This window comes from Mesoplodon mirus (genome assembly GCF_964341445.2).
Source record: "Mesoplodon mirus genome assembly, chromosome: 2".
Taxonomy (NCBI): domain Eukaryota; kingdom Metazoa; phylum Chordata; class Mammalia; order Artiodactyla; family Ziphiidae; genus Mesoplodon; species Mesoplodon mirus.
The window spans coordinates 206,376,134-206,402,822 of NC_138977.1; the positions used below are offsets into that span (position 1 = coordinate 206,376,134).

Here is a 26,689-nt window from a genome sequence, read left to right on the forward strand (position 1 = left end):
GAACATGACTCTTTTTGAACTATGGTTTTCTCAGGGTGTGTGCCCAGTAGTGGGATTGCTGGGTCGTATGATAGTTGTATTTTTAGTTTTTAAGGAACCTCCATACTGTTCTCCAGAGTGGCTGTATCAATTTACATTCCCACCAACAGTGCAAGAGGGTTCCCTTTTCTCCACACCCTCTCCAGTGTTTATTGTTTGTAGATTTTTTGATGATGGCCATTCTGACTGGTGTGAGGTGATACCTCACTGTAGCTTTGATTTGCATTTCTCTAGTGATTAGTGATCTTGAGCATCCTTTCATGTTGCCTTTTCTTTAACAGTAATCTCTTAATGTTTGGACTGCCTGGTTTTTGTTGCATAAACTCCTATACATCCTGGCTCCTCCCTGACCTTTTCACAGCAGTCCCTCTGAACTGAGAGGCTGCCTCCCAGGCTTAAGTCCTCAGCAAGTTTGTCAAATAAACATAATTCTCTACTTTTGGGTTGTGCTTTTTTTTTAGTCAACCATTTGTAAGAGGGAAGAAGGGTCAGAGTGATGTGATGTGAGAAAGACTGGACTGGCCATTGCTGGCTTTGAAGATGGAAGGGGGCTTTGAGCCAAGGAGTTGGGGGTAGCCTCTAGAAGCTGGCAAAGGCAAGGAAACAGATTCTCACCTCAAGCCTCCAGAAAAGCATGCCACCCTGCTGACACCTTGACTTCAGCCCAGTGAGACCCATTTTGGGCCTCTGACATCCCGAACTGTAAAATAATAAAATTATGTTGTTTTAAGCCATTCAGCTTGTGCTAATTTGTTTCGAGCCACAGGGAACTAATACAGTGGGTAATAATGCCAGCCTTGCCTTCCTCGGGGAGCAGAGTGAGGCTGGAGGGGAAAATAGCTGAGGAAGGACTTGGCAAAATATAAAATGCAATGCCGTGCGAAGGCCTGGATATTAACTTCAGCTGAGGGTGAAGGAATGCACAGCAGGTGTCTTGAGCTGGGGGTGGAGAGCACAGATCAGGGGTCTGCCCAGCTCCTTGGAGGGTCTGGTTCCTTTTCATTTTCACTCTTTCTGGGAGCTAAATGTCTCTGGTCTGGGCGAATGGGCTCGGTGCCACCATTTCCTTTCCTTAGGACGGTTTCTGCGCTGGTGAGGGACTGTGAGGTACCACTGTTGAGGACAGCCTGGCTTTTAGGTGGTCCGTTGTCCCCAGGGGCTGCCGCCTCAGAAAGTTGCCTGACTCCCTGTTGATCACATCCAGCATTTAGCTGTATGTGAGCCCATCCCTGCCCCTCGGAAGTGTGGGTGGTGATGGGGATGAGGACTTGAGCTCTAACTCTAACTCATGTTCGCATGCTCATCATTCTTATTGAGCCAGGAGGCGTTCCCGGAATGTAGTGACCTTGTTCCTTATGCTAATGAAGCTCTCCACTGCATAGTCTCTTCCAACCAGGCCAGGACACAGGACACTTCCAAGCATATTTACTCCCCTGATTGTTTTCCTTGGGATAACCTAATGCTTGTCTTGCCTCTCCTGACTAGAATAGTTGTTCCCAAATTGCTAATCCCAGTAGGGTTCAGTCCTTGAAAATTGCCTGGGTTGAAGGCTTGTCATATGAAGAATTCAAGATCCAATGGGAAAAATCGGATTAGCAGGTGAACTTATAAACGTCCTTGTCTCTTTTTTATAATGTTCACTGAATGAAATACTAAAGCTAGCACACTAAATAAATACTGTATCAGTGACAATCTGCGATTCTTAAATTAGTCATAATGGGTACAGTGCAGTTAATTTCCGTTTACCATCCCTTGTGCGCTAGAATCTTTTCAGGTTCTTCCTCCCCCGCAGCTTCAACAAGATGCTTATAAATTAAGTTTCTTTTGTTGTAGATAATATGCATACTGGTGAGCATTTTTTTCTTTATCTCTTCATGTAGTCATTGCCTTTCTGATTTTAGGATTCTGAGCAGCGATTCTTAACCCCGGGCTTCCACTTTGGTCCCACATGTGCACAGTAGGAAGTTGGATGCTTGAAACAGCAAATAATGTGGATGATCTTGATTCAGCTAGTTTGATATTTCTCAAAACCTTTCCCAGTACACCTGGTTACCAAATCCTATGCCTTCGTCCCATCTAACCTATGTCTCAGCACCCTCCATCTGATCTCAGGAGTACATGCATCTTTCTTTAGTGCTCCTAAGATGGACAGAGACCAAACAAATAAACCAGAGACCCTCAAATCAAACCATAACAAAACATTAAAAATAATTCAACAAAAGTAATGAAAATGACTTCCAACCGAATCCTACAGATTTCAGGTTTTTTAAAAAAAATTATGAGACTTCTTTTTCCTTCTCTCCTAGGGTTAGACTTGCTTTCTTAAAAATATTGGAGTTGAACATCTTGCAGAAAAATAACATGGCCATCAATTTATTAACTTGTCTTTATTAGACTTTGACAAAGAGGAACTAGCTTGACAGAGAGACTGCCCTAAGTGATAATTACCACAGGTAGGGCTGGTGATGCCTGGACTGCCAGTGGGCAGTGCTTGCTTCACATAAAGGTTTGCTGACTGCTCTTACTGAGGTGGAGCCGGCTTCTCTGGACGGGGCCCTGGTAAGGCACAGATCCAATGCAGTGAACATTTGGTCAAGCAAACTTTGAAACCCTTGAGCGACCTTCACTCAGCCACATATCAGATATTGATCGAGTATGTGCTTCACTGAGCACAGCAAAGACCAGGGGATGTGAGATCAGTGACACTCTCTGTCTTTAAGGCACTTAACATCTAGGTGGCAAAGTGAGATGAATACAAGTGAAACAAAATTTAACTAATATGTTAAAATATATAAAGTGTTTATAACTTTTCACATATTTTAAACATGAAGCCATAGTTCAGTGTGATCACGAATTTGCCAGTGGAGTTCGTGGCAAGTAGAGATCGTTCCCCTGGAGCAGTTGAGAGGCTTCATGGAAGGGAGGGAATTAAAAAGGGCCTGGAAGGAAGGCATGGACCAGGGGAAATGCTGGGCTTTCTAGGTAAGGAGGAACACTAGCAAAGATAGGAATGTTAGAGGAGTGCTTGGCTAGGGTATATGGTTGGGTTGTAGAGATCAAGCCTGAGAACAATATGGGGGCCCACTTATGAAGTGTCTGAGGTGCCAGACTTGGTTTTCATGACCTTTTGAGGGTACTGGAGTTCCTTACGGAGAGGAAATGCCATGATCATGATCAGAGCTGGGCCGGGGGAGAGCCATCATGCAGTGCAAGGCAGGCCAGATGGTTTACATCATGGGTGGGGCGGACAACCAGGATTCCTGCTAGAGAGGAGGTCAGGACTAGCACCCTTGAGCTGGGAAGTACTCTTGCTGCTTTCCCAGTGAGGTACGCTCGGTAGCTACCCCACTTTCACCCATGCCTGTCCTGCACTCAGAGCAGTGCTCGCAGTGTGGACAGATACTTGTCCAGCTTCTCAGTTTTTCCACCGGCAGGCAATGGGCAGCATAATCCTGTTGGGATTCTCGAAAGGGCTAATGGGAAAGTGTGTGTAGGTGTGGTGAGAGAGAGAGAGAAACATTTCACTTTTATGAGCAGGTAATATCTGCTCATTGCAGAATAGCAGAATAATAGGGAAAAAATAGAAAAGTGTAAGAAAAAAATGAAAGTGACTCATGATCTTGCTTCACAGCAACGCCTACTGTTAACATGTAGTGAATTTTTCCTTCACGTTGTTCATTTGTGCATAAATATGGGCATGAGGTAGAAACAATTTTTAACAAATTTGAAATTATGCCTCATGTGTTTTCAGCCAGCTTTTTATGCACGGCTTCCACATATGATTATTTTTCACGTGTCATAAAACTATTTAAATTCATACATAATAGCTGCATAATATTCCATTGAGTGGATTTAGCCTACTTTATTTAATTATTCTATCAGCTCTGTGGTTTGTTTCCAATATTTTAGTGTTATAAATAACGCTGAGATGAACACACAGGTGCATAAAAGTCTTTTATTGGGTCCCTGATGGTTTCCTTGGACAGATTCCTAGAAGAGAAGTTACAGGGTCAAAGGTATGAATATTTATGAATCTTGTTCCGTATTGCTACATTGCTTTCAGAACAGTCATGCCAGTGTATACTTGCATCAGCACTGACTGTCTGACTGTTTCACTCCAGTGTCTTGGCCATGGTCACCAATATCCTCCACATTGCTAGAGTCAGTTCTCCAGAACTCATCTTACTGAACTGTCAGCTGCATTTGACACAGTTGGACACTCTTTCCTGATACACCTTCTTTCCTTGGTTTCAAAGTTTTGAGGACATCACACTCTCTGGGTCTTCCTTCTCCTTCTCACACTTCATTTCTGGTCCCTCCTTAAATCCTTGACCCTTAAACAGTGTGCTAGAGCCCAGTTCTCAGACTCTTTTCTATCTATATTTGCTGTCTCTGTGATCTCCAGATTCATATCTAAATGCTGTTCAAACACTGAAGTCTCCTAAATTCTTATCTGCAGGCCAGCCCACTCTATCCGCTGTCTACTCATCAGCCCCTCTGGATGTCTATGAGGCACCTGAAACCTAGCCTTTTCAAAATCATATTCCTCATCTCCAAAGCCCCCAGTCTGCTCCTCCCATAAGCTTTCCTGTCTCATAAACAAGCAATTCTGTTTTCCCACTTGTTCAGGCCAAAAACCTACCTGACCATTTGAGTTATTTCCAATTTTTGATCATGATAAACAGCACTGAAATGAACATACAGGTATAAAACTTTTTATGTTTTAATGAGACCCCTCGCTTTCTCTTACTCCCTACAGCTCATCTGTAAGCAGACCTTTTTGACTTTTCCTTTATCCCCACAGATGGACCACATCTCAGTAACTGAGACGGCACTCCATCATCAGCCTCTCCCACCTGGATCATTTCAGTGGCCTCTTACTGGTCTCTCTGATTCTTTACCTGCTATTCCCCACCTCCCACAATGCTCTGTTCAGCTGGAGTTAAAGGATCAAAATACAAGCCATAGCCTACATCGCCTTGCTCGAAGCCCGCCAATGCTTTCCACATCCCTTGGGATAAAGCCAGGGTGCTCATATCACCTACTGCCCCCATGCTCAACTCTCTACTTCCTTCGCTCTGTTCCAGCTCAGTGGACTCCTACATCCTTTCTGAAATGTCCCCTTCTCAGTGAGGCCTTTCCTGACCCTGCTACTCAAATTTCAGACCCTCCCCTTCAGTACTTCCTACCTCCTTTCCTGATTTATTTTGATCTAAAGGACTCATCACCATCTGATAAGCTACATACTTTACCTCTTTGTTTGTGTATTGTCTGTTCTCCCCTCACTAGGATGCAAGTTCTCTGAGGGCAGGGTTTTTCGTTTGGTTTGATTATTGCTCTTATCCTAGTCTTTATAGTACAGCCTGGCATAAAGTAAAGACTCTCTAAATAATGGTTGAATGAATAGTGTTCATATGTCTGAATAGTTTTCAAATTTCCTTAGCAAGTTGTTTTATCTCATCTCATATCTAATTTTATATTTTTCTTTCTGCGTTTTTTAAATTTATTTATTTATTTATTTATTTTTATTTATTTATTTGCGGTACGCGGGCCTCCCACTGCTTTGGCCTCTCCCGTTGCGGAGCACAGGCTCTGGACGCACAGACTCAGCGGCCATGGCTCACGGGCCCAGCCGCTCCGCGCATGTGGGATCCTCCCAGACCAGGGCACGAACCCATGTCCCCTGCATCGGCCATCGGCAGGCGGACTCTCAACCACTGCGCCACCAGGGAAGCCCTGCGTTTTTTTTTTAATTGTGGTAAAATACATGTAACATATATTTACCACCTTAACCATTTTTAGATGTACATTTCAGTAATGTGAAGTACATTCACATTGTTGTGCAACCAGACTCCAGAGCTCATTCCATCTGGTAAAACTATGCCCGTTAAACAACAACTCCTCATTCTCCGTTTTCCCCCAGCTTCTGGCAGCTGTTTTTCTACTTTCTGTCTTTATGAATTTGACTAGTCTAGGTACTCTAATAGAAATCATACCGTGTTTGTCTTTTGGCTTATTTCACTTAACATAATGTCTTTACGTTTAATCCATGTTGTAGCATGTGTCAGAATTCCTTTCCTTTTTAAGACTGAATAATATTCCATTTTATATATATATATATATATACCACATTTTGTTTATTCTTCCATCAGAGGACACTGGGGTTGCTTCCACATTTTGGCTATTGTTAATAATGGTATTTTGAACATGAATGTACAAATATCTCTTTGAGATCCTGCTTTCAATTCTTTACAGCATATATCCAGAAGTGAAAAGGCTGGATCATATGTAATTCCATTTTTTTTTTTTTTTTGAGGAACTACTATACTGTTTTCCATAGCAGCTGCACCATTTAGAATTCACATCAACGATGCACAAGGGTTCCAATTTCCCTAAATCCTCACCAGATATATATTATATATATTTTTTGAAAAATGTCTATTCAAGTCCTTTGATCATTTTTTAATTGAGTTGTTTTTTGTTGTTGATTTGGGATTTTTATATTTTTTTTTCCTGATTGGCCTCAATGATTGTTGCTTTACTGGTGATGCTTGAGTTAAATTCTGAGGGACAAGTAGAAATATGCTTAATAAAATGGGTTGGAGTGGAAAGGTGGGAAGTCTAATCTTGGTAAAGAGAATGGCATGTATAAATACTAATGGGTGAAAGAGACTTGCATGTAAACATAAATATGAATTGATGTTCTACCTGAAAAATGCATATGTAGTTTACAAATTTTTCCCAAAATAAGATATATGTGTGTGTGTGTATACATATATATATACTTATAAATGCACAAATATTGTAACAAGGTTTCTCAGTAGCAGCACTGTCGACATTTTGGGCTAGATAATTATTTGTTGTCCAGTGCTGTCCTGTGCATTGTAATTATTATTATTATTATTTTTTGTGGTATGCGGGCCTCTCACCATTGTGGCCTCTCCCGTTGCGGAGCACAGGTTCCGGACGCACAGGCTCAGCGACCATGGCTCATGGGCCCAGCCACTCCGCGGCATGTGGGATCCTCCCAGACCGGGGCACGAACCCGTGTCCCCTGCATCGGCAGGCGGTCTCTCAACCACTGTGCCACCAGGGAAGCCCCCGTGCATTGTAATTATTTAACAGCATCCCTGGCCTCTACCCAGTAGATGCCGGTTACTCTCTTTCCTGACCCTAGTTGTGACCATTAAAATGTCTCCAGGGAGGGGGAATAGATGAAATAGGTGAAGGGCATCAGAGGTACAAAGTTCCAGCTATAAAATAAATGTCATGGGGGATGTAATGTACACATAGAGAATGTAGTCAACAATATTGTAACAACTTTGTTTGGTAACAGGATGGTATCTGGTCTTATTGCAGTGATCATGTCAAAATGTATAAAAATACAAATCACCATGTTGTACACCTGAAAGTAATATAATATTGTATGTTAATTATAACTCAATAGAAAAACATGTTTCCATACATTGCTAAATGTCCCCGGAGGGCCACCCCCTTTCTTGCCAGCTATAGCTTCTGCTATAAGAGGAGCTGTTAGGTGGAGGGATGAATAGATAGATGGGCAGTGGGGAGCGAATACTGGTATATTGTTATACTGTGATTAAGACCCTTATCTGTAATAGGCTTTATTTGTGTGTAAGTCAGTATTCAACAACATATCGATTAGGTCAGTAGGTCTGGGGGTCAGCCTAAGGCGCATCTCTTATATTCTTTGTGAGCTTGTTTTGACATTATTGTTATTTCTTACTGAGCACTAGCTATGCTAAGAGTCCCCCATTAGGACTCAATTATACAGTAAATTGTAGGATTTCTCCTTCTCTATTCAGAGGAAAGCTACTTATTCCTATTCAAAGACTGTTTCCAAAGCACTGAACTACAATTTGTTTCCTTTGCATTTCTGGGATTCTGGCAGAGTGAGAGGCTGAGAAACCTATAGCTTTCACCCCATTTTATAGATTGCACACAGGAGAAACAGAGCATGGCAACTGAATAAAGTAACATATTCATTAATTTTACAATTTGGATATTATAAGACTCACCCAGCAGCAGGAAAGTGGGCATTCTGGAAAGATTTCTGGGGAGGATTTTGACATCTTCAATACTAAGTTTGACTGGTTTAGACACAAATAAGCTTATAGGCTCTTGAAAATCTAAGTTGCTGAAGCAAAGCCTCGCCTGACTCCTGACTTACATCTGTGTCTTTTGTAATTTGCAACCCACCACTAAAATTAGGGCCACCATTATTCAAGTTTCCCAGGGATTTCCTACAAAAAGAATTATGGGTCCAAAAAAAGAAAGAAAAAAAAGATATTGTACCATCTGTATGTTGATAAACTCTAAAACTTGTCCATCTCTAATCTGAGATACAGAAAATTCATGTACCATAAATGCCCAAATTCATAGAGACAGGCTGTATGAGGTTCTTACCCCTAAGGCAGTGGTGTGTTTAATTCCTTCATGGGCCAGAGCCTCCCACTGAAGAGAGCAATGGTATTTTGTGAATTGACAATTACCTACTGATTGGTGTTCATTTTGGCAGTGTTGCTATTTGCTAATAGAGTGTGTTTTTCTTAAAATGTTACCAGGAATGTAAAATAAGTGTAAATTGTAGTTTTGTTCTCCCTCATCCTTTCACATTTTTTAAAAATTGTGTTACTAAAATGTATAACATGAGAGCTACCCTCTTACCAAACTCTTCCAATTGCGCAGTGCAGTATTGTTAACTATAAGCACAAAGTTGTACGGCAGATCTCTAGAACTTGATCGTCTTGCGGGCCTGAAGCTTTATACCCATTGAACAGCAGCTCCCCTTTACCCCCACCACCCATCCCTTTGGTTTTTACCTACAAAGCTCAGGGAGCCAAGAGGGAGGCAAATAATCCCCAAATCTCCAGCCTGCTTGGCATCACTTCTGACTTCAGTTGTGCTCTTATCCTGGGTGATTTATAGATCCAGGTTCATGTTTATTTAGCCATTAAGGCCCTGTGCTAAGCTCTTTAATCATTATCTCATTTAATCCTCATCTCATTTAATCCTCTCAAGAGCATTGTGAGTTAGAGATAATTATTATCTGTTTTTTCCATAGATGAGATAACTGATTGGAAAAACTGGTAATATTTGCACATAAAGTAGCAGACTGTAGATTTGAACTCAAGACACCTTCCCCCAGAGCCTATGGCATTAATAACTCTGCTCAACCCGAAATGAAAGACCCCTTCTCCTCTTCCAGCATGTGCATACACCCACTGCAGATCTTATGTTAGGACAAGCTAGATAAAGAATCAAAGCAAACTGAAGCAAAAGCAAAATAAAACAAAACAAAAATCTCCAGTGGGAACTCTTCCCTGTTCATATTAGCAAAATCACATAAATGCAGAATTCACAGGTGTCTTAACAGGTATTTCCATAAGTTTTATATGTATATACCTGCAATTAAAGATTCAAAGGCAAGGGTTGTAAATTTCTTTGGGTCTGTAGGATCAAGGTGTCATAACTATGCCAAGAGTCACATTCCTATTTCATAAAGTCAGTCCACAGACGTATTGAATGTGAGTAAAAATTTTTTTGTAACAATCTCATTTTTTTGGGGGGGGGGTCTTTTTGCGGTACGTGGGCCTCTCACTGTTGTGGCCTCTCCCATTGCGGAGCACAGGCTCCGGACGCGCAGACTCAGCAGCCATGGCTCATGGGCCTAGCCGTGACGCGGCACGTGGGATCTTCCTGGACCGGGGCACGAACCCGTGTCCCCTGCATCAGCAGGCGGACTCTCAACCACTGCGCCACCAGGGAAGCCCCTGTAACAATCTCATTTTAAACGTCTTAAGGAGAGGTGTGTACCTTCCATGTCGGCATAGTTCTTTTTTTTTTTTTTTGCGGTACACAGGCCTCGGGCCTCTCACTGTTGTGGCCTCTCCCATTGCAGAGCACAGGCTCCGGACGCGCAGGCTCAGCGGCCATGGCTCATGGGCCCAGCTGCTCCGCGGCATGTGGGATCTTCCCGGACCGGGCACGAACCCGTGTCCCCTGCATCGGCAGGTGGACTCTCAACCACTGTGCCACCAGGGAAGCCCCTTGGCATAGTTCTTACCACTCCTTGTTTTGCTTTATCTGCTTTGCTCACTTAGTTTACCTGCTTTGCCCTCTTAGGCATTTACCTTTGAAGTCCCTTCTTCCCAGTAACAATCTTGGTGGACATGGGATGATTTTCTTTATATATGTAGTTATAGAAGTAGTTACGTAGATTCATACACAATATACATATTTTACCTTGAGGCTTAACTTCTGCTGAGGCTTTGCTTTCTGATTCTATTTATGTTAATATTATGGTTCCCTCTTTTTCTTTTTCTTTTTTTTTTTTTTTTTTTTAGCACTAACATTCTGTTTCTCCTTTGGATTCCTATTCATTTAATTCTTCATGTCCTCTTGGCCAAAGGTGGATATGAGTCAGAGGAGGAAAGGGGCTTTCTTGAAACTTCTTTTGGTGTGTGGATTTCTTAGAGTTGCTTAAAAAAGAATAAAGAATAAAGAGCTGCTTCTCTGATGTTCCCTTGTCCCTTGGTAAAGCACAAAGTGCTAAGATTTCAAGGTCCAGAAAAGCATTAGTGTTAGTATGTGTATGGCAGGAGGTGGTGGCATTTGAGTCCATCAGAGGAGGTAATAGGCAAGTTGCTTTCCTCCTCTGAGCCTCAGTTTCTTTACCTGTAAAATGCAAGTAATGATATGTCACATAATTTGTTTCAGGTTTCGATAAAATACCCTGTTAAGTGCCCAGCACAGGTTAGGAACCCAAAACATGTCAGTTTTTACATCCCTCCTTCCATTCTTCTCAGACACTAGGATTGAATACAGACACTGCCAGTGATATCAAAGCATATAAAAGGATTTTTTAACATCTTTATTGAGGTATAATTGCTTTACATTGTTGTGTTAGTTGCTGCTGTATAACAAAGTGAATCAGCTATACATATACATATGTCCCCATATCCCCTCCCTCTTTCGTCTCCCTCCCACCCTCCCTAGCCCACCCCTCTAGGTGGTCACAAAGCACTGAGCTGATCTCCCTGTGCTATGTGGCTGCTTCCCACTAGCTACCTGTTTTACATTTGATAGTGTATATATGTCAGTGTCACTCTCTCACTTCGTCTCAGCTTACCCTTCCCCCTCCCCGTGTCCTCAAGTCCATTCTCTACGTCTGTGTCTTTATTCCTGTCCTGCCCCTAGGTTCTTCAGAATCATTTTTTTTTTAGATTCCATATATATGTGTTAGCATATGGTATTTGTTTTTCTCTTTCTGACTTACTTCACTCTGTATGACAGACTCTAGGTCTATCCACCTCACTACAAATAACTCAATTTCATTTCTTTTTATGGCTGAGCAATATTCCATTGTATATATGTGCCACATCTTCTTTATCCATTCATCCGATGATGGACACTTAGGTTGTTTTCATGTCCTGGCTATTGTAAATAGTGCTGCAATGAACATTGTGGTACATGACTCTTTTTGAATTATGGTTTTCTCAGGGTATATGCAAAAAAAAAAGGATTTCTGATGAGAATGTCAGAGAAAGGTTGCAATAAAAATGTCCTCTTGCCAACAAAAGCACCCTAAAACCAACATACAATCTCCATACACTTTATATATAAGTGTATTTCTGTACATGTGCATGCATATATGTGCCACAGCGATATATGTGTAAGCGTATGTGTGCACACGTATATGCCTCATTTGTGTGTGGATTAATGTGTTTGTGTATGCAGGAAGAAACAGGGCTGGACGAAGAGAGTACATTGCACTAGGTATTTGATGGTAACCCTTATTCAGTATATTGTAACTCATGGTATATAAAATCAAGTTCATTTATGATGTTGGTCTTACCTTCCAATTAAAATCATAGGCATGAAGCTTCTTTATACCTACATAAAATAAGCAGTTTAATTTCTCTGCACCAGGGGAGAAATGATTTCATTGCCTGTTATGTAGCTCATCGGTACGTGCCGGGAAGCAAGAGAAGGTGGTTATGAAAGCTTCATTCTTTCCCTGTGTATTTGTCCTTGCAGACTCTGCAAGGAGCATGGGTGCATCCTCTTAGATTTTTTCAAGGGCAGCAGGGGTGCTTTTACCAGTAGTCCCTACCCTTCACAGTGCCAAGGGAGGAGAAAGTTATTGTCTATGAATAACCCATCTAAGAGCTTTTCCCCTAGATTATTCACACATGAATGAAAAAAAAAACTATACTGCATCCATTTCTCAGAAATTTGCTGATAACTAGTAATAACTTATTTCAATGAAGCCAAAGCAAGTATTTGAGAAAAAGAAAGTTGACTTGTCTTGGATGCTATAAGGGTATAAAAGAGGAAAATAACTATGAATCTTAGCAGTTAAAGGCATTGAATTTGTTTAAAGCTTACCTCATAATACTAATATATACTATGGGTAAATTTTAAAAATCCTAGTATTCAATAGTTTTATAAGGTATGGACATTTTTTTTTTTTTTTTACTTTATTTGGTACTTTGGACCCCATGGTGCAGACTGTGTGTAGCAGTAGCCCTAATAACTGGTGGCGGTACAGCCCAAGACAGGACAAATTATAAGAGGAAATAAACTCATTTGTTCATTCAGTCACTGGGCAAACACTGGAAATTCAAAGAAGTTGGGTTGAGCTGGGTGATAAAGGTCAAAAGGGCTTTGTTGCTGATGGAACCAAACACATACACAAAGGGCAGATCATACCAGGCTGTTTTAAGAATTTTAGAATATAGGAAGATCAAAGATAAGCCATTGAATGGTTTTAGATTATTCTGGCCACAGTGTGCAAAGTGAATTGGAGGGGATACTGGTTGAAGCTGTGAGAGTGACTAGGGGTGTCTTACAGGAATCCAATACAGAGATGGTCACATTTTGGACTAAGGCAATCACAATGGGCAGGGAGAGAATGGATCTGATTTTAGAGTTAATTAGTAGGTAAAATACGCAGAGCTTAGAGACTAATTAATTATAGGAGGTGAATGGAAAAACAGAGTTAGGGATGGTGTTGGGCATTTGGCTTCACATGGGATGGGTGGTTGGTAGAAACACTCACTGAACCAGGAAGCACTGGGGAGGAGGAGGGCTTGGATGAGGTACATCCTGGGGCATGCTGAGTGTGAGGTGTTGTGAGACATCCAAATAGAAGAAGGCACCAGGCAGCTGAGTTTTCAAGTCTGAAACTCAGAGGAGACCTCAGATTGACATTTAATTTACGAGTTGTCCCCAGAAAGGTGGTAATGAAAAAAATAAATAAAAGTGAGGGTGGAAGTGGTCACCGAGGAACAGTGTGTCGAGTGAAAAGAGAAGAAAGTCAAAACTGAGGGTTGAGGAATGGCCATATTATAAGGGTAATCAGAGAAAGTTGAGTATTCAAAAGAGGTAGAAAGGAGAACCAGAGAAGTATGGTGTTACAGAAGCCCCTGGAAGAAAATGCTTCCAGAAGGATGGAATTGTCAGTGGTAACAAAGACTGCTAAGTGTTTAACTAAGGGACAGCTAGGTCTCAGTATCTCAGTGTTTATTGGATTTAAATACTAGGAAATCACTCACACCTTTAGTGAGACCAATGCCACTGAGGTCCTGTGAGTAGAAGTCAAATTGCACTGACTGGAAGGGCTTATAAATCCTGAGAGGTCGATAGTAACCATAGCTATCACTTGTCAAAAATATGCACTATGCCAAGCATTCAGAGCCAGTTCTTGTATTGTCAGACCCAGTTATTGTTGAGGAAACCAAGGCCTCCAGAGGTTAAGTAGCTTTTCAAGGTGACAGTGTGACCGAGAAGTGTTGATACTTGAACGTGCTCTTTCAGGTGCCAAAGCCTTTTCACTACACCACTCTGTCCATTTGGCTTGGGGAGGACAAACTTTCCTGAGCATCAGTATCTGTCCCAAAGGCCTCTGGGGATATGTGCTTTGGAAAGCATCTAGAGCAAAGGGGTCATGAAACCACTTAAATCAATTAAATCACTAAAACAGTTTAGAAAGAACAAAACAGTGGGATCTCTTTCATGACTAAAGAGCAGTAAGAGCTGTAGCGTGATGAAGAGTGACATGGAGAATTGACTGAGGGAAGATGAGGAGGCAGAGGTGTGATGGTCCTGAGGTCAGGGGACGGAGGACCACAGGAATAAACCTCCAGTACTTAAAAGTACAAGTACAGGGCTTCCCTGGTGGCGCAGTGGTTGAGAGTCCGCCTGCCGATGTAGGGGACACGGGTTCGTGACCCGGTCTGGGAAGATCCCACATGCCGTGGAGCAGCTGGGCCTGTGGGCCATGGCCGCTGAGCCTGCGCATCCAGAGCCTGTGCTCCGCAATGGGAGAGGCCACAACAGTGAGAGACCTGCGTACGAAAAAAAAAAAAAAGTACAAGTACAAACATCAAAAATGAAGGTATTTAAAAGAAGGACCTCAAAAAACTGAATCCTTGTTTGTATGCAGACCTAACCTTGAACAGTATTTTAGCTCAATTCAGCAATGAGGGACTAAATTGGGAAAGAAAAATACCAATATTTCATCTAGAGGCCCAGATGCCCCTTTCTGTGCTGTGATATACAAGTACAGATGACTTTATATTTATGCTTTAATTTCTTGTATTTATTCTCTCCTACTGACTCTGTCTATATTTTCTCCTCTCCCCTTTCTTTAGATCATGCTTCTCAGTGATCCTGAGATAGAGAGCAGCATATTGATCAGCTCAGATGAAGGGGCAACCTATCAGAAATACCGGCTCACCTTCTATATCCAGAGTCTGCTCTTTCACCCCAAGCAAGAGGACTGGGTGCTGGCCTATAGTCTGGATCAAAAGGTGAACAAATACTGCTTTCATTCATGTCCTGTCACTCAGGTACCACCCGGTGAAAAGCACTTGCTCATTAGTCAATGCAAATGTTGGAGGGGATTCAGTGATATTGTATCCTTCCAACTAAGTTGATTGTGTCTGCAGCTAACTAACTTTCCTTTCTAGTCTTTCATATCAAAATATGCAGGCAGATATATTTCATTTATTGACAACGTTATTTGTCATTTCACAGGTTTGAGATAGTTTTCTCTATGATTTTACTCATTTGACCTTTAAAACAGCCTTGTGCTGTAAGTAGGAAATGTATATCCATAGTAATTTTATGGAGACTATAGTAAACAAAGGTGCAGAAAAGCTAAGGTGCTTGTTCAAAAGCGCTCAGCTAGTAGCTGGAGGAGCCAGGGCTTGGATGCTTGTTGTCAGACTCCAAGTCTAGGAATATCCCATCACACCTGCTGCTTTGAATTGGAATATAACCATTGTTCTCAATTTAGCAAAGGGAGGGAAGCCTCAAACATGTCCATTTCATTGTTTTCTAAAAGTACATCCAAGATAGAGTAGCCCAATGAGTCCTTCCCTTTGAGCTTCAGATCCATACATCCAGCTGTGTACTTGACCTTGTCTCCTGTATATCTCAAAAGCTTCTCGAGTCAACATATTTCAAAGAAGAACTCTTGACCTTCCCCCAGCATAGTTGGTTCTCTTCCAGTATTCCCTAATTGTACTCATTTAGTTGCAAACCTAGGAGGTATCCTTATTATTTCCTGTAGTATGTGTTCATACTATAATAATATAAGAATATATTTCCCAAATGTAGATCTTTTGATTTCATGCCTTTGCTTAAACTCCTTCAGCATTTACTCATTACTCGCAGAAAAAAAGACCAAAGTCCTCTGTAGGCTCTATTAGCACCTACTTGGTCTGGTCCCTCCTTCTCTCTCCTGACTCACTGTTAGCACTTCCCTTTCAATGGCCATCTTTCAGTCCCCGCCCCGCCCCAGCTGTCCCCCTTGCTCCCTTTCCTGGGCCTGGGATCTTCTTCCCTAAAGTACACCTCCTCACTGTCAGATCTCAGATGTAGCATCACTTCTGCAGGACGTCTTCCCTAACTCCCCTGATAAAGTTAAATCCCCCTTGGTGTTCTTTCTCATAAGGCTATGCACCCTTCCCTTCAAGGGTACCTGTCACGGTTGAGATTTTCCATTGACTGATGTGAATTTGGCATCATCTGCATTTCTCACTAGATTGCAAGCTCTAGGAAGGCAGGACGGTGTCTGGTTTCACTCACAGTTATAACAAATACTGATCATCGGTATTTGTCAGGCAAATGAATTAGTGGATGAATGCATTGGTGCTATGGTAATGAGCCCTTTATAGCTGATCAGCTTATACCTAAGAGACTTAATTCTTCTTTGTATTTCCTGCTTTCTCCAGAACCTTAGTACAGTGTTTGAAGCCAAACTATTATGTAACAATGTTTCAATCAGTGAAAGGAAATGGATAATTATGAACACTATATTGTATAAAGATATCTACAGAATAACCTTGGTTGAAATAGTTTCTTCTCTCTGTTCTCTTTTAAGTCCTGAAACAGTTGCTCCTCAGTATATATTTGAATATATAATTTGTAAATGAGTGTGTGTGCGTGTGTGTGTGTGTGTGTGTGTGTGTGAGATGTCAGCACCTTTAAACAATAATTTCAACATAACCTTTATATCTCTCATTAATAGAGCCTCATGGTAGGCACCAGGTGCTAAATGTAATTCCCTAAGGACACCCACATGACATTTGAAGAGCAAAAACCATTGCAAATACATTTCTTTCATGACATCAGGTGGATATTGTATGAAAGACTTAGCCAAATGTCAGATAGTCTGTGAGTTTAGATGCTTAGTATAGCCAGGAATTTTGAAGATGCATTGAAAAAAATCATTTGGATGTTAAATGGTATGGTAATTTATTTAGATGAAACTCAGAACCCTTAAACCATGTTTTTACTTATGCAGAGACAAGCTAGGTTAGAGGCAACAGACGTCTCATGCCAAGAGGTTAATAAACCAAATGCAATATACCTTGTGTGTCTATAGAAGAACTCCTCTTTTTCTCCAACTCCACAGCACTGAGAATATCTATGGCATTGCTTGTGAAGTTCCCTTGTGGATATAATGCATTCAAGATACTTTCTGACTCGGTGGTTGCTTTTTCACTTGGTAAAAATATTTGGAAATGTGGCAGTGGGAGCCGATGGATTTTTCTAATCACACTGCACATTTCCGGATGTATTCTTCCTTCTTCCTTAAGTTCTCTTTCTTGTTGACATCTTTTGGCTGAGTGTTCTTTAGGTCCATAAAGTTTCTAACCAGTGCCCTGCCACTCTTTTAAATAAATGCTGTGAAGAGGCTGATGATGCCCCTGGCAACATTTGTAGAGATGCCATAAAACAGCATCCAGGCATCCAGTTTACAGCAGAGTTTTTCTTTATTTCAGGGTAATTTATTGGTTTAGAGTCAAGGAGAGGGATGCTACGGAGCAGCAAATGAAGATGCAAGGGTGGTTGAGATTGATATACAAATGTCTTACTTCAGACTGCTGCCTTCTCTGATGTGCATGTATTGAGGTGCTGGTTTCTTCTAGAGAAAATGAAAAGTGCTAGTATTAAGGTAACTGCAGCATCAAAGGGAGATGTTTGTGGCCAGGAGTGAATCAATGTTTCCATTATTGTGCCTTTGATGAAATGCACTAGCCATTTCTTTAGAATTGGTAAGACTGTCTCTTTAGTTGTATGTATTACAAAAGACCTAATTGAATAATATTTTAAAAGGACAATATCCAATTGCTCTACTTTCCAAATTACTACCCCAAAGCTGCAGGAGACTTGCTAGGAGTTCTTACTCGGTAAAGGCACTGCTGGAGAATTAAGGAAATACCTTCTGGATAGAACAAAATTGTGTCTAGAAGTTGAGAGCTGCACATGATGTTGTGTTCCTTGAGCTGCTGTATGGCAGGTTGTGAATCACCTGGGAAACATGGCTCGCTTGTACTGGTCAGGGCCTGGTGGGGGGTGAAAGTGATCCAAGCCTTCCAACTTCCAAAGCTATGAAGGGGTATGGAGGTAGGGGCACATGCACCTTGCACTTGACCCTGTTGAAGGATCATGCCTCTCCAATTCTGCTGTGTCTCGATCTAGCCAAGTCCTTTCTGTGTCCTGCTCAGTGTGACTTGGGCCTTTGACCAAGTCCTTCTATTCTGGCCATCCAGTGAGTCCTGCCACAGGACTATGCCAGCTCCCCTCTGCCTTACAGATTCTCCTGCCATCTTGCATTTTAATATTCACTGACTCAGTTCTTAGTAAAAACAAGAGATTCTTTCTTGGGTATAAGAAGTTTGGAGATGTTTTATAAAAAATCTTTTTTTTTTTTTTTTTTTTTTTTGCGTTACACGGGCCTCTCACTGTTGTGGCCTCTCCCGTTGCGGAGCACAGGCTCCGGATGCGCAGGCTCAGCAGTCATGGCTCACGGGCCCAGCCGCTCCGCGGGGATCTTCCTGGACTGGGGCACGAACCCGTGTCCCCTTCATCGGCAGGCGGACTCTCAACCACTGTGCCACCAGGGAAGCCCTTGTAAGAAATCTTTGAGATTAAAAAAAATAGCAGAAATAATAGGTTATGGTTGACCAGATGGAAATAATAAAAGTTACTCCTCTCCTCTCCTCTCTGAACCAAAGCTCTAGAACATCTTAGGAGAGCTGTATATTTACCCATTATTTAAGAAGCAGGATTCTCTTTTGCTTCAATCAGGCTACTTCCTTGATGGTGACCGAAACAGCTCACATTGTGATGTTTTGGATTAGCTGGATGGTTCAATAATCTTATTGAAACTGAGAACTTTTGAAAGATTTTGAGATACGTTTTGAGGACATTGCAGTCCTCTTAAGAGATAGGTGCTGTTCTCATAGCTATAGAAAGCTGGGTGTTTAAACATCCCTCATTTTGACAAAAGACTCAGTATAGTTTTTTTTTAAAAAATGGGTACATGCTCATGTATTTACAGATGCATACATCCTGGACAGGGGGCCTTCCACGGAGATGGAGAGTTGAAAATAGCTGTTTTTCTGCATGAGAGGTGGGATTGCAGAGCTCTCTGTTAACATTTATCTTCTTGACAAAATGAAACTTTAACAAATCTAGCTGCTCTAGTCATCAGAGATGAGGATCTCAATGGGATTTCAGACTCTATTATTTTTCATATGCTTCTGGGCTAGACTGGTCTGGAATTGCCCATCATTTCAACGTAAAAACCACTTTCTGAAACACTAGCGCACATAATGAAGGGTTGCTGTTATGGTAGTTGGGAGGGAGGTGGGTATGCAACTGTGGGGTTTTTTTGGTGGTTGTTTTTGTTTTTCTTTTATGTCTGGCTACCCGCCAAGCTCAATAGTAGCTGACAGAGTGACAAGCTGGTTAGGAAGCTGATGCAATTTTAGTCGGGTCCCTGGCAAAATAGGGTCTGCAGCAGAGGAGATGGCAGTGGTTTCAGGTAGGTTTTCCCGATTGGACCCTACCTGGTGCTGCCACACACGAGCAGGCCACTGGTGAATTAGGGTGTGTCTGGTGTGTGGAGGGCCTGAAAATTCAAAGGGAAGTTTAAACTTGTCCTTCTAGAATGCTGGATACAAATGAAGCTGTTCCTTTCATTTATATTCTCGTGTAAACCCTCAGATTAGAAATGTAATTGCACTCAGAGCCTCCAGGATTAGCAGGTGAAGGTAGTTTTCCTCAGCAGCCATTGACAGGAGCAGGTTTCGTGGCTCCCCACCTGGTGGGGACAAAACTGTGGGGGATTAACTAGGGATGCTCATGGTTTTGAAGCTTATTTCCCATGGAATAAGACTAGAACTGAGGGTGCCTTTTTTTTTTTTAAAGAAAAACATTGCATTTTCCTTAGGTCCTCTTCTGTGCCTGTAAAATCATATGTGCATAATTTAAGAGAAAGAAAAATCCATAGGCCTACTCACCTAGGGGGAGCCCACACAGATCTTACAGATGTCTCATCAGTACAATAGAAATGCGTTATCTCCATCACCATAGAAACACCAGTTTCCATGAGGCCACTTTCCTGAAGATGAAAACAAAAACAGTGGGCCAAGCAAGAATGGCCCTATGTTGTATTAAAAAGGTGGCACAGCCACTGTGTTATTCAGATGTTAGAATTAACCTATTTGAGCTGAGTTCTGAATGACAAAACTGGTTTAATGTACAGCATTAACTCGCAGTCAGTGATGGTGGTGCAGTAAGAATCTCCAGGCTTTGCAACATTACTTGCTTGCGAGAAAGCGAGCTCAAAGGAACAACCTTCAGCAAAATATGGATCTGGTGGCCTTTGTCCTCCTAAACCTACTTTTTCTATGTCATGTCCCAGACTTCAGTTCCCTGCCTCTACCTCCTATGTGTTCCTTTTGGTAACCTGTCACAGTTCTGTCAGGGAAAAGAACATTTGCTAAAATAATGAATGGAAGATGCAGCGTATATATGTATTAAGAAGGATACGCAGGTACCTCTTCCCAGCAACACTTTTCCCAAAGCAGTTATGCTCTCAGGGTAGAAATTCAGGCGTGGCAATTGATACTTTGGTGAAAGAGGTGACTACAGCTACAGGTGGGTAAGAGGTGACGCAATGCAGCCTCCTCTGGTTGAACGCAACCTTTTTCTCTGTGTTCCTGCACCCCTTCCTATATGGAGTGACCTTGTCTTGACACGTGCACTGGTCCTTAGTGCTCACACTGCTGCCCAGGGTCCCTAACTCTGATCCCTTTGCCTAATTCTGACCCTAGGTTTCCAGTGTTCCAGTTGGAACTAGGAGTTCTTCTGCTTATTGCTTCCTTTGCAAGCCTCTCTGGACTTACGGCCCAGTCACGTGACCTCGCCACACCTTCTATCCTCCCTCCATTCTCTGCCTCCACCTTGACCACTCCCCCTGGTATGATAGCACCTGGCTTTTTAAAGTCAGGTCAGTCTTTAAACATTTTAAGGCAAAGTGTACTATACATACAGAAAAGTGCACCTATCATGAGCTCAGTGAATTTTCATAAACTGAATACACCTATGGAAACAGCACCCCGATCAAGATACACAGCATGACCCAAATCCCAGAATCCCCCTTGTGCACTTTTTCAGTCATTACCTTCCACCCACAGTGGGACTGCTATCAGTTGGGTCATTTTTAATTTCATGCAGATGATTTATGGCTGGCTAAACTGGTGAAGAAATAGACACAAGATGAATTCTTTGGAAGAAAGGTTGGAAGATATCAAGTGAGGTAAATGACAGAGAAGGAGACTTCTAAAAATATTAACATTAGAGAATTAGTCTAAGCCGAAGGCAAGAATTATTGATGTTCAGTAAGTCTAACTAATCCAGAGAATTCATAAGGAAGCTTTCAAAAGATGCTCATTTAAAATTAATAGGTTGTATTTTTAAATATGTGTTCCTTTCTGTGCCATAAGAAAAATACCCAATGTTGGCAAAGTTATGGTGAAACTCATATTATGAAACTGTATTGATGGTCATGCAAATGGGTTTTCCTTCCTGGTGAACATCTTGGCCACATGTATCAGAAGACATGCACATATTCATAAATTTGATCCAATGATTCAGTTACTTCACTTCTGAGACTGCAGCAATAGCATAATACCAAAAAGATTTAAGCATAATAATGTTTATCAGAGTCACTCATAATGGGAAAATCTGGACGGAAATTTACTGAAGGCCCGATATTAAGGGACTTTAAATCAGGATATATACATTGGCCAGAATATTATTCAACCATTAAAATGGTGGTCATGATGACCATGTAGCAACATGGATACATATTAATATCTATTTAATACATGTATATCTCATATTGCATACATTATATGTATATATAAATTCATACATGGTTCATATTAAATAAGTGAGTGCCCCTTGAATACAAGTATGTAACAAATAAAATAAGATGAAGGAAGGAGGGAAGCAAAGAGGGAAGGAAGGAGAAAAATTTTTAAATGTTAGGAAATATTCCCAAACATTACCTGAGTTATCTTAAGATGATGGAATTATGTTTGTCTTTTGCTTTTTAATAACATTTGTTTTTTAAATTTTGTATTATTTCATTATAGATGAATTTTATGATTAAAGAATTCTGAAAAGTAATCTACCTTGAACAGCTTATTGAACATAGCTTATGTTCAATTATAAGGCAGTGATCTTAAAAAAGGTTTTAGGAGTGAATAAGGTCAATTTAGGTAAAATCATTTCAAGTCACTATTAAACTACATTTTCAAGAGGCAATGTGGTGTAGAGGAAAATTTCCCTAACTAGGAATATAACAAGTCTGACGTTTCTCTTTTCTTTAGCTTTGCTTTTCACTGTGGTCCCTTGTGAACTGTGAAACTCTAGGAACTATTTTTTTCTCCTAACAGGAAGTATTCTTGTTGGAAAAAACCTCAATCCTTACTATTTACAACTCAGTGATAGATAGAGGTTTTATTATTTAGAAGAACGCACTAGAGATGGATGTTAAGGAAGCGCTTTATTCTGGTTATTTTTCAGATGAAATTTGTGGCTATATCCTAAAATTGAATTAGCATTTGGTTATTTGATTTGACAGCTGTAATGGAAACATACTCTGGAGCCAAGAGGTGCAGACATACGCAATGAATTGGAGTTTGCGCCTAGTGACTCTTACGCTCCCCATGTTTCGTTACTCGGTGTTGAACATATAGGCGCTTCTCAGAAATGGAGATATATGTCATTAAGTATCTCCTGTCTATGGGCACTGATGGGTGCTTTTCCATACATGGTTACATTGAATCTGCATCGGTATCTGCAAAGTGGGTATTATTATTTCCAAGTTACAGGTGAGCATATGATTCTTGAAGGCAATATCCACCTGGTCAAGGTCACCCAGAAAGTGAGGGGCCTGGCCTGCTCCTCTAAGCCTGGCTGAGACACCCCCACTATGACCACCACACCTTGCTCTGGCTAGTAGATGGACAGACTTTCCACCACCTCAGGGCAGAATTCCATAGGGGCCACTTTACATTGAACCTTAACCCCAGAGAACATGGTACTCGTGAGACGACAAAATCAGCTGGGCAGAGACCAGACCTTCAGATGAATCTAGTTCCTTCTAGCACGTCCCTCAGCCAATGGCACTTGCCGAGGTGGAACCTTGAGTAGGAAAGCCATCAAATTGCTTCCTGATGATAGGTCATAGGACTAGGTAATTCTGCCTCTGGAAGAAAATAAACAACAAAGCAGTTGTTTTGTTTTGTTTTTTTTTGGGTTTCATCCAGTTTTGCACACTTTTCCCATCCATTTGTTCCAGTGTTTGGGTTAACATGTAGATTAAACAAGTCTTTGCAATTCATATAGGTAATATTATAATCTGGGTTTTTTAAGGAAGTTTATGGAGACATCTTTAACATGGTAATCATTTAACTTCATTTACAAACCATGAATATGTATTATGCTTTAAATGAAAAGAAGGGCTAAAACAGATATAGTGTTTGTTCAATTTGCTAAAGAGAAGACAATTTGTCAAGATTTTTTCCCCCAAAACTCAAGCTGTATGCAAATGTAGGAAAATCAGACCCCCATGTTAATTCCATGGCATGATGAATATTTTTATAATCCTAATTAGTACCAGTCATTTAGTCTAGCAATTTCCCCCAATCTAGCCAATTTGAAATTAAAATAGATGCCTTGATTACAAAACTCATTAGCAAAGAAGCACCCTTCTCACTAACCAGTTCATTTAAAATGCACAAACTGAATGAAGTGTGGAACACTTGTGTTGTCAATTGGCATAAGTGAAGTGAGTCTTAATTGGAAGCATTGTGAAGTATTTGTATCGCTGCATGTTTCATTGCAGTGTAATATATCATTCATTAAATGTAACAAAAGCAACTTTTAAATGGTTTAATTAAGCGAAGTTGGTGTGCTTGGTAATTTTTATAAAGTCGAATGTCACAATTGTTTGCATTTGGAGTACTGATAGGTATTAAAGTCAGGAAGATGAAGTCTGACTCTGCATTTATCACTCCAATTATGTGAAGAATGGCAGGTTTAATGTGAGAGGAGAAAATTAAATTATAGAACATTGATTTCTTACTTAAAAGTACCCACATGCATATTGTCCTTGTGCATTTGGACATGGAAACTCCAGAAATGCCTGATTTATGGCTGAGAATGAAGGGGAAGGGCTGAGGACTTGGAGTGAAATGAAAGGAGAAAATAACAGTTGGGGATTTTATTTTTGTAATTTCTTTTTTAATTTTCTTTTTTTAATCAAGGGAGGAAGTTGTAGGTGGAGGGAAGCTCTATCCAATATATTTTTGTCTACTCAAAAGAGCAGTAGAGATGTGCAGCACTGTAGATTGATGTTCTGTCTAAGCCAAATGCGGTGGGAATGGGAGAGGAGGGGGAAATTAACTTTGGACCAGGGAAATACTGGAAACGGGACGCTATGGAAGTCCTGAATGGGGGCCAGAAAACAAGGAGTTCAGGGCTGATTTTTCAGTGGAAGAGACTGTAGAATGGGTTGCAGTAGTGACCGGTTTATAGGCATAAAGTGTAAGACAAGCACAGAAGTCGCTTTCTGTTGGTGCTTATTCTCTGTGCAATCCAGATGTCAGCTGTTACCTCATATTTATGGACTATTTCAGCCCCACATCAATGAGGATGCAAAACTCAGCCATGTCACTGATTTCCATGAGAAATCTAATTTTAGTAGACACTGATGATGTCCTGCCCATGTCCATTTGGTATTTCCATTGTAATAGAAATGCTCCCACTGACTTCTGATTGCAAGATTTGCATTTCTTTGCTGGCGGGCTTTCCCCAAAGCTTCTAGAGCAGCGGTCCCCAACCTTTTTGGAACCAGGGACAGGTTTCATGGAAGACAGTTTTTCCACGGGGGGTGGGGTGGGATGGGGGGGATGGTTCAGGCCATAATGTGAACGATGGGGAGCGATGGGGAACAGCCCATGAAGCTTCACTCGCTCAATCACCTGCCGCTCACCACGTGCTGTGCAACCCGGGGTGGGGGGTTCGGGGCCATTTGGGACCCTTGCTCTAGCGGCTACTCTACCCATTTCTGTAGAAGTACCAGGGAATTAACATGTGGGAGCAGCCCTCAGCCAATGACCAACAAAATTTGGTGTAGCGACACCATGGTTTCCTCGTTTCTCATGTGGAACATCTCCCAAGAGTTTTACACTTTTTTCCAGAATTTTCCAATGGGATTAAACTCTAGTTGCCCAGAGAGTTAGCTGGCTTTATAACGTACTATATATTAACTGCCCTCCATTGGCTGTAATCTCTCTACTGCTCTACTATCTCCCAAATAAACTACTGAGTTCTTGTCTCAGTGTCTGCTCCTGGGGGAACTCTAACCAACTATGACAAGCATTTTGTGATTGGTGGTGGTAGCAGAAGATTTCTGAGGTCAAGGACAGGGGCCACAGCATATAAATTTTCACCTCCTTTGACATTTCTGTGTTCCTAAGTTCCTTCTGGACTGTGCCACCCTCTAGTTTTCCTCACTGTTATAATCTGAATAAATGCTCCCTCCCCCAAAGATGTCCACCTCTGAATCCTCAGACCTGTGAATACATTTCCCTAAAGGGCAAGAGGGGCTTGGCAGATGTGATGAAGGCAAGGATCTTGAGATGCGAAGGGTATCCTGCATTACCAGGTGTGCCCAGTGTAATCACAAGGGTTCTTATAAGAGGGAGGCAGAAGAGTTTAAAAAGGAGATGTGACAATAGAAGCAGACATTGGAATGATGTTCTTTGCAGATGGGGCCACGGGGCAAGGAATGCAGGAAGCCTCTAGAAGCTGGAAAAGGCAAGGAAATGGGTTCTCCTCCAAAGCCTCCAGAAGGAAGAAAGCCCTGTCGTTACCAAGTCCAAGCTCATTCTGCTCGCCACACAACAGGCCAATAAATTGGAGACGAGGTGTTGAGGCAAGGAAGGCAACTTTATTCGGAAAGCTGGCAGACTGAGAAGATGGGAGACTAATGTCTCTAAATAACCATCTTATCAGGGTTTGGATGCCAATTTCTTTTATAGCACAGAGAGGGGGAGGAGATGAGGAAGTAAAGTAAAAAGGCCACAAGTTTTGCAAATGTCCCCTGGAATGGCCAGCTTCAGGGAGGGGATGTGTTAATTTCTTCTTTCTTGCAGCCATCCACAGGTGGACAGGGTCCGGATATTTCCCTGAACAAAGGCACTTTGGTTTAGCATTCAGGCAGAGGGGCAGGGTTCCCCGAGGCAGGCCATTATGTAGAGACAGTAGCCTTTTAGTGAACAAAAGCAACGGGAAGCAGAGATTAAAGTAAAAGAAACAGATCCAACATCTAGTCATATTTGGCTCTTCCCTGTTACACTGTTGACACCTTGATTTTAACCCCACGAGACTCATTTGAACTCCTGACTTCCAGAACTATAAAATAATAAACTCCTGTTGTCTTAAGCCACTGTTTGTGGTAATTTGTTACAGCAGCGAGAGGAAACTAACACACTCACTGACCTTCCCCTGGCTTCAGTGGGTCTTCTGTCTCACAGCGGACAAAATCCTCTGCTTATCTGCACCTACTTCTTGGAAGCCCAGGCATCCACAGATCCAAATACAGGCCATCTAGGTCATACTGATGACTCCTCTTTACATAGATCCATGCAGTCGTGAAATAAGAAGAGTTCCCCCAAAGAGGAATTATGGTGAAAAAAAACACAAACCTGTTCCCCATCTTGTCACATATTGTATTAGTTTGCTAGGT

At 41.6% G+C, this 26,689-nt stretch overlaps 1 protein-coding gene across 1 annotated transcript in view; it reads left to right on the forward strand.

The window, feature by feature from the left end:
* The window catches only part of SORCS3 (sortilin related VPS10 domain containing receptor 3), a gene marked incomplete at both ends in the record, with an annotated part of 605,283 nt that overhangs the window by 308,517 nt on the left and 270,077 nt on the right, over nt 1–26,689 (forward strand). The window contains one exon of the mRNA XM_082611582.1: nt 14,718–14,876. Coding sequence (XP_082467708.1) covers nt 14,718–14,876 — 159 coding nt within the window. The remainder of the gene's footprint in view (nt 1–14,717; nt 14,877–26,689) is intronic.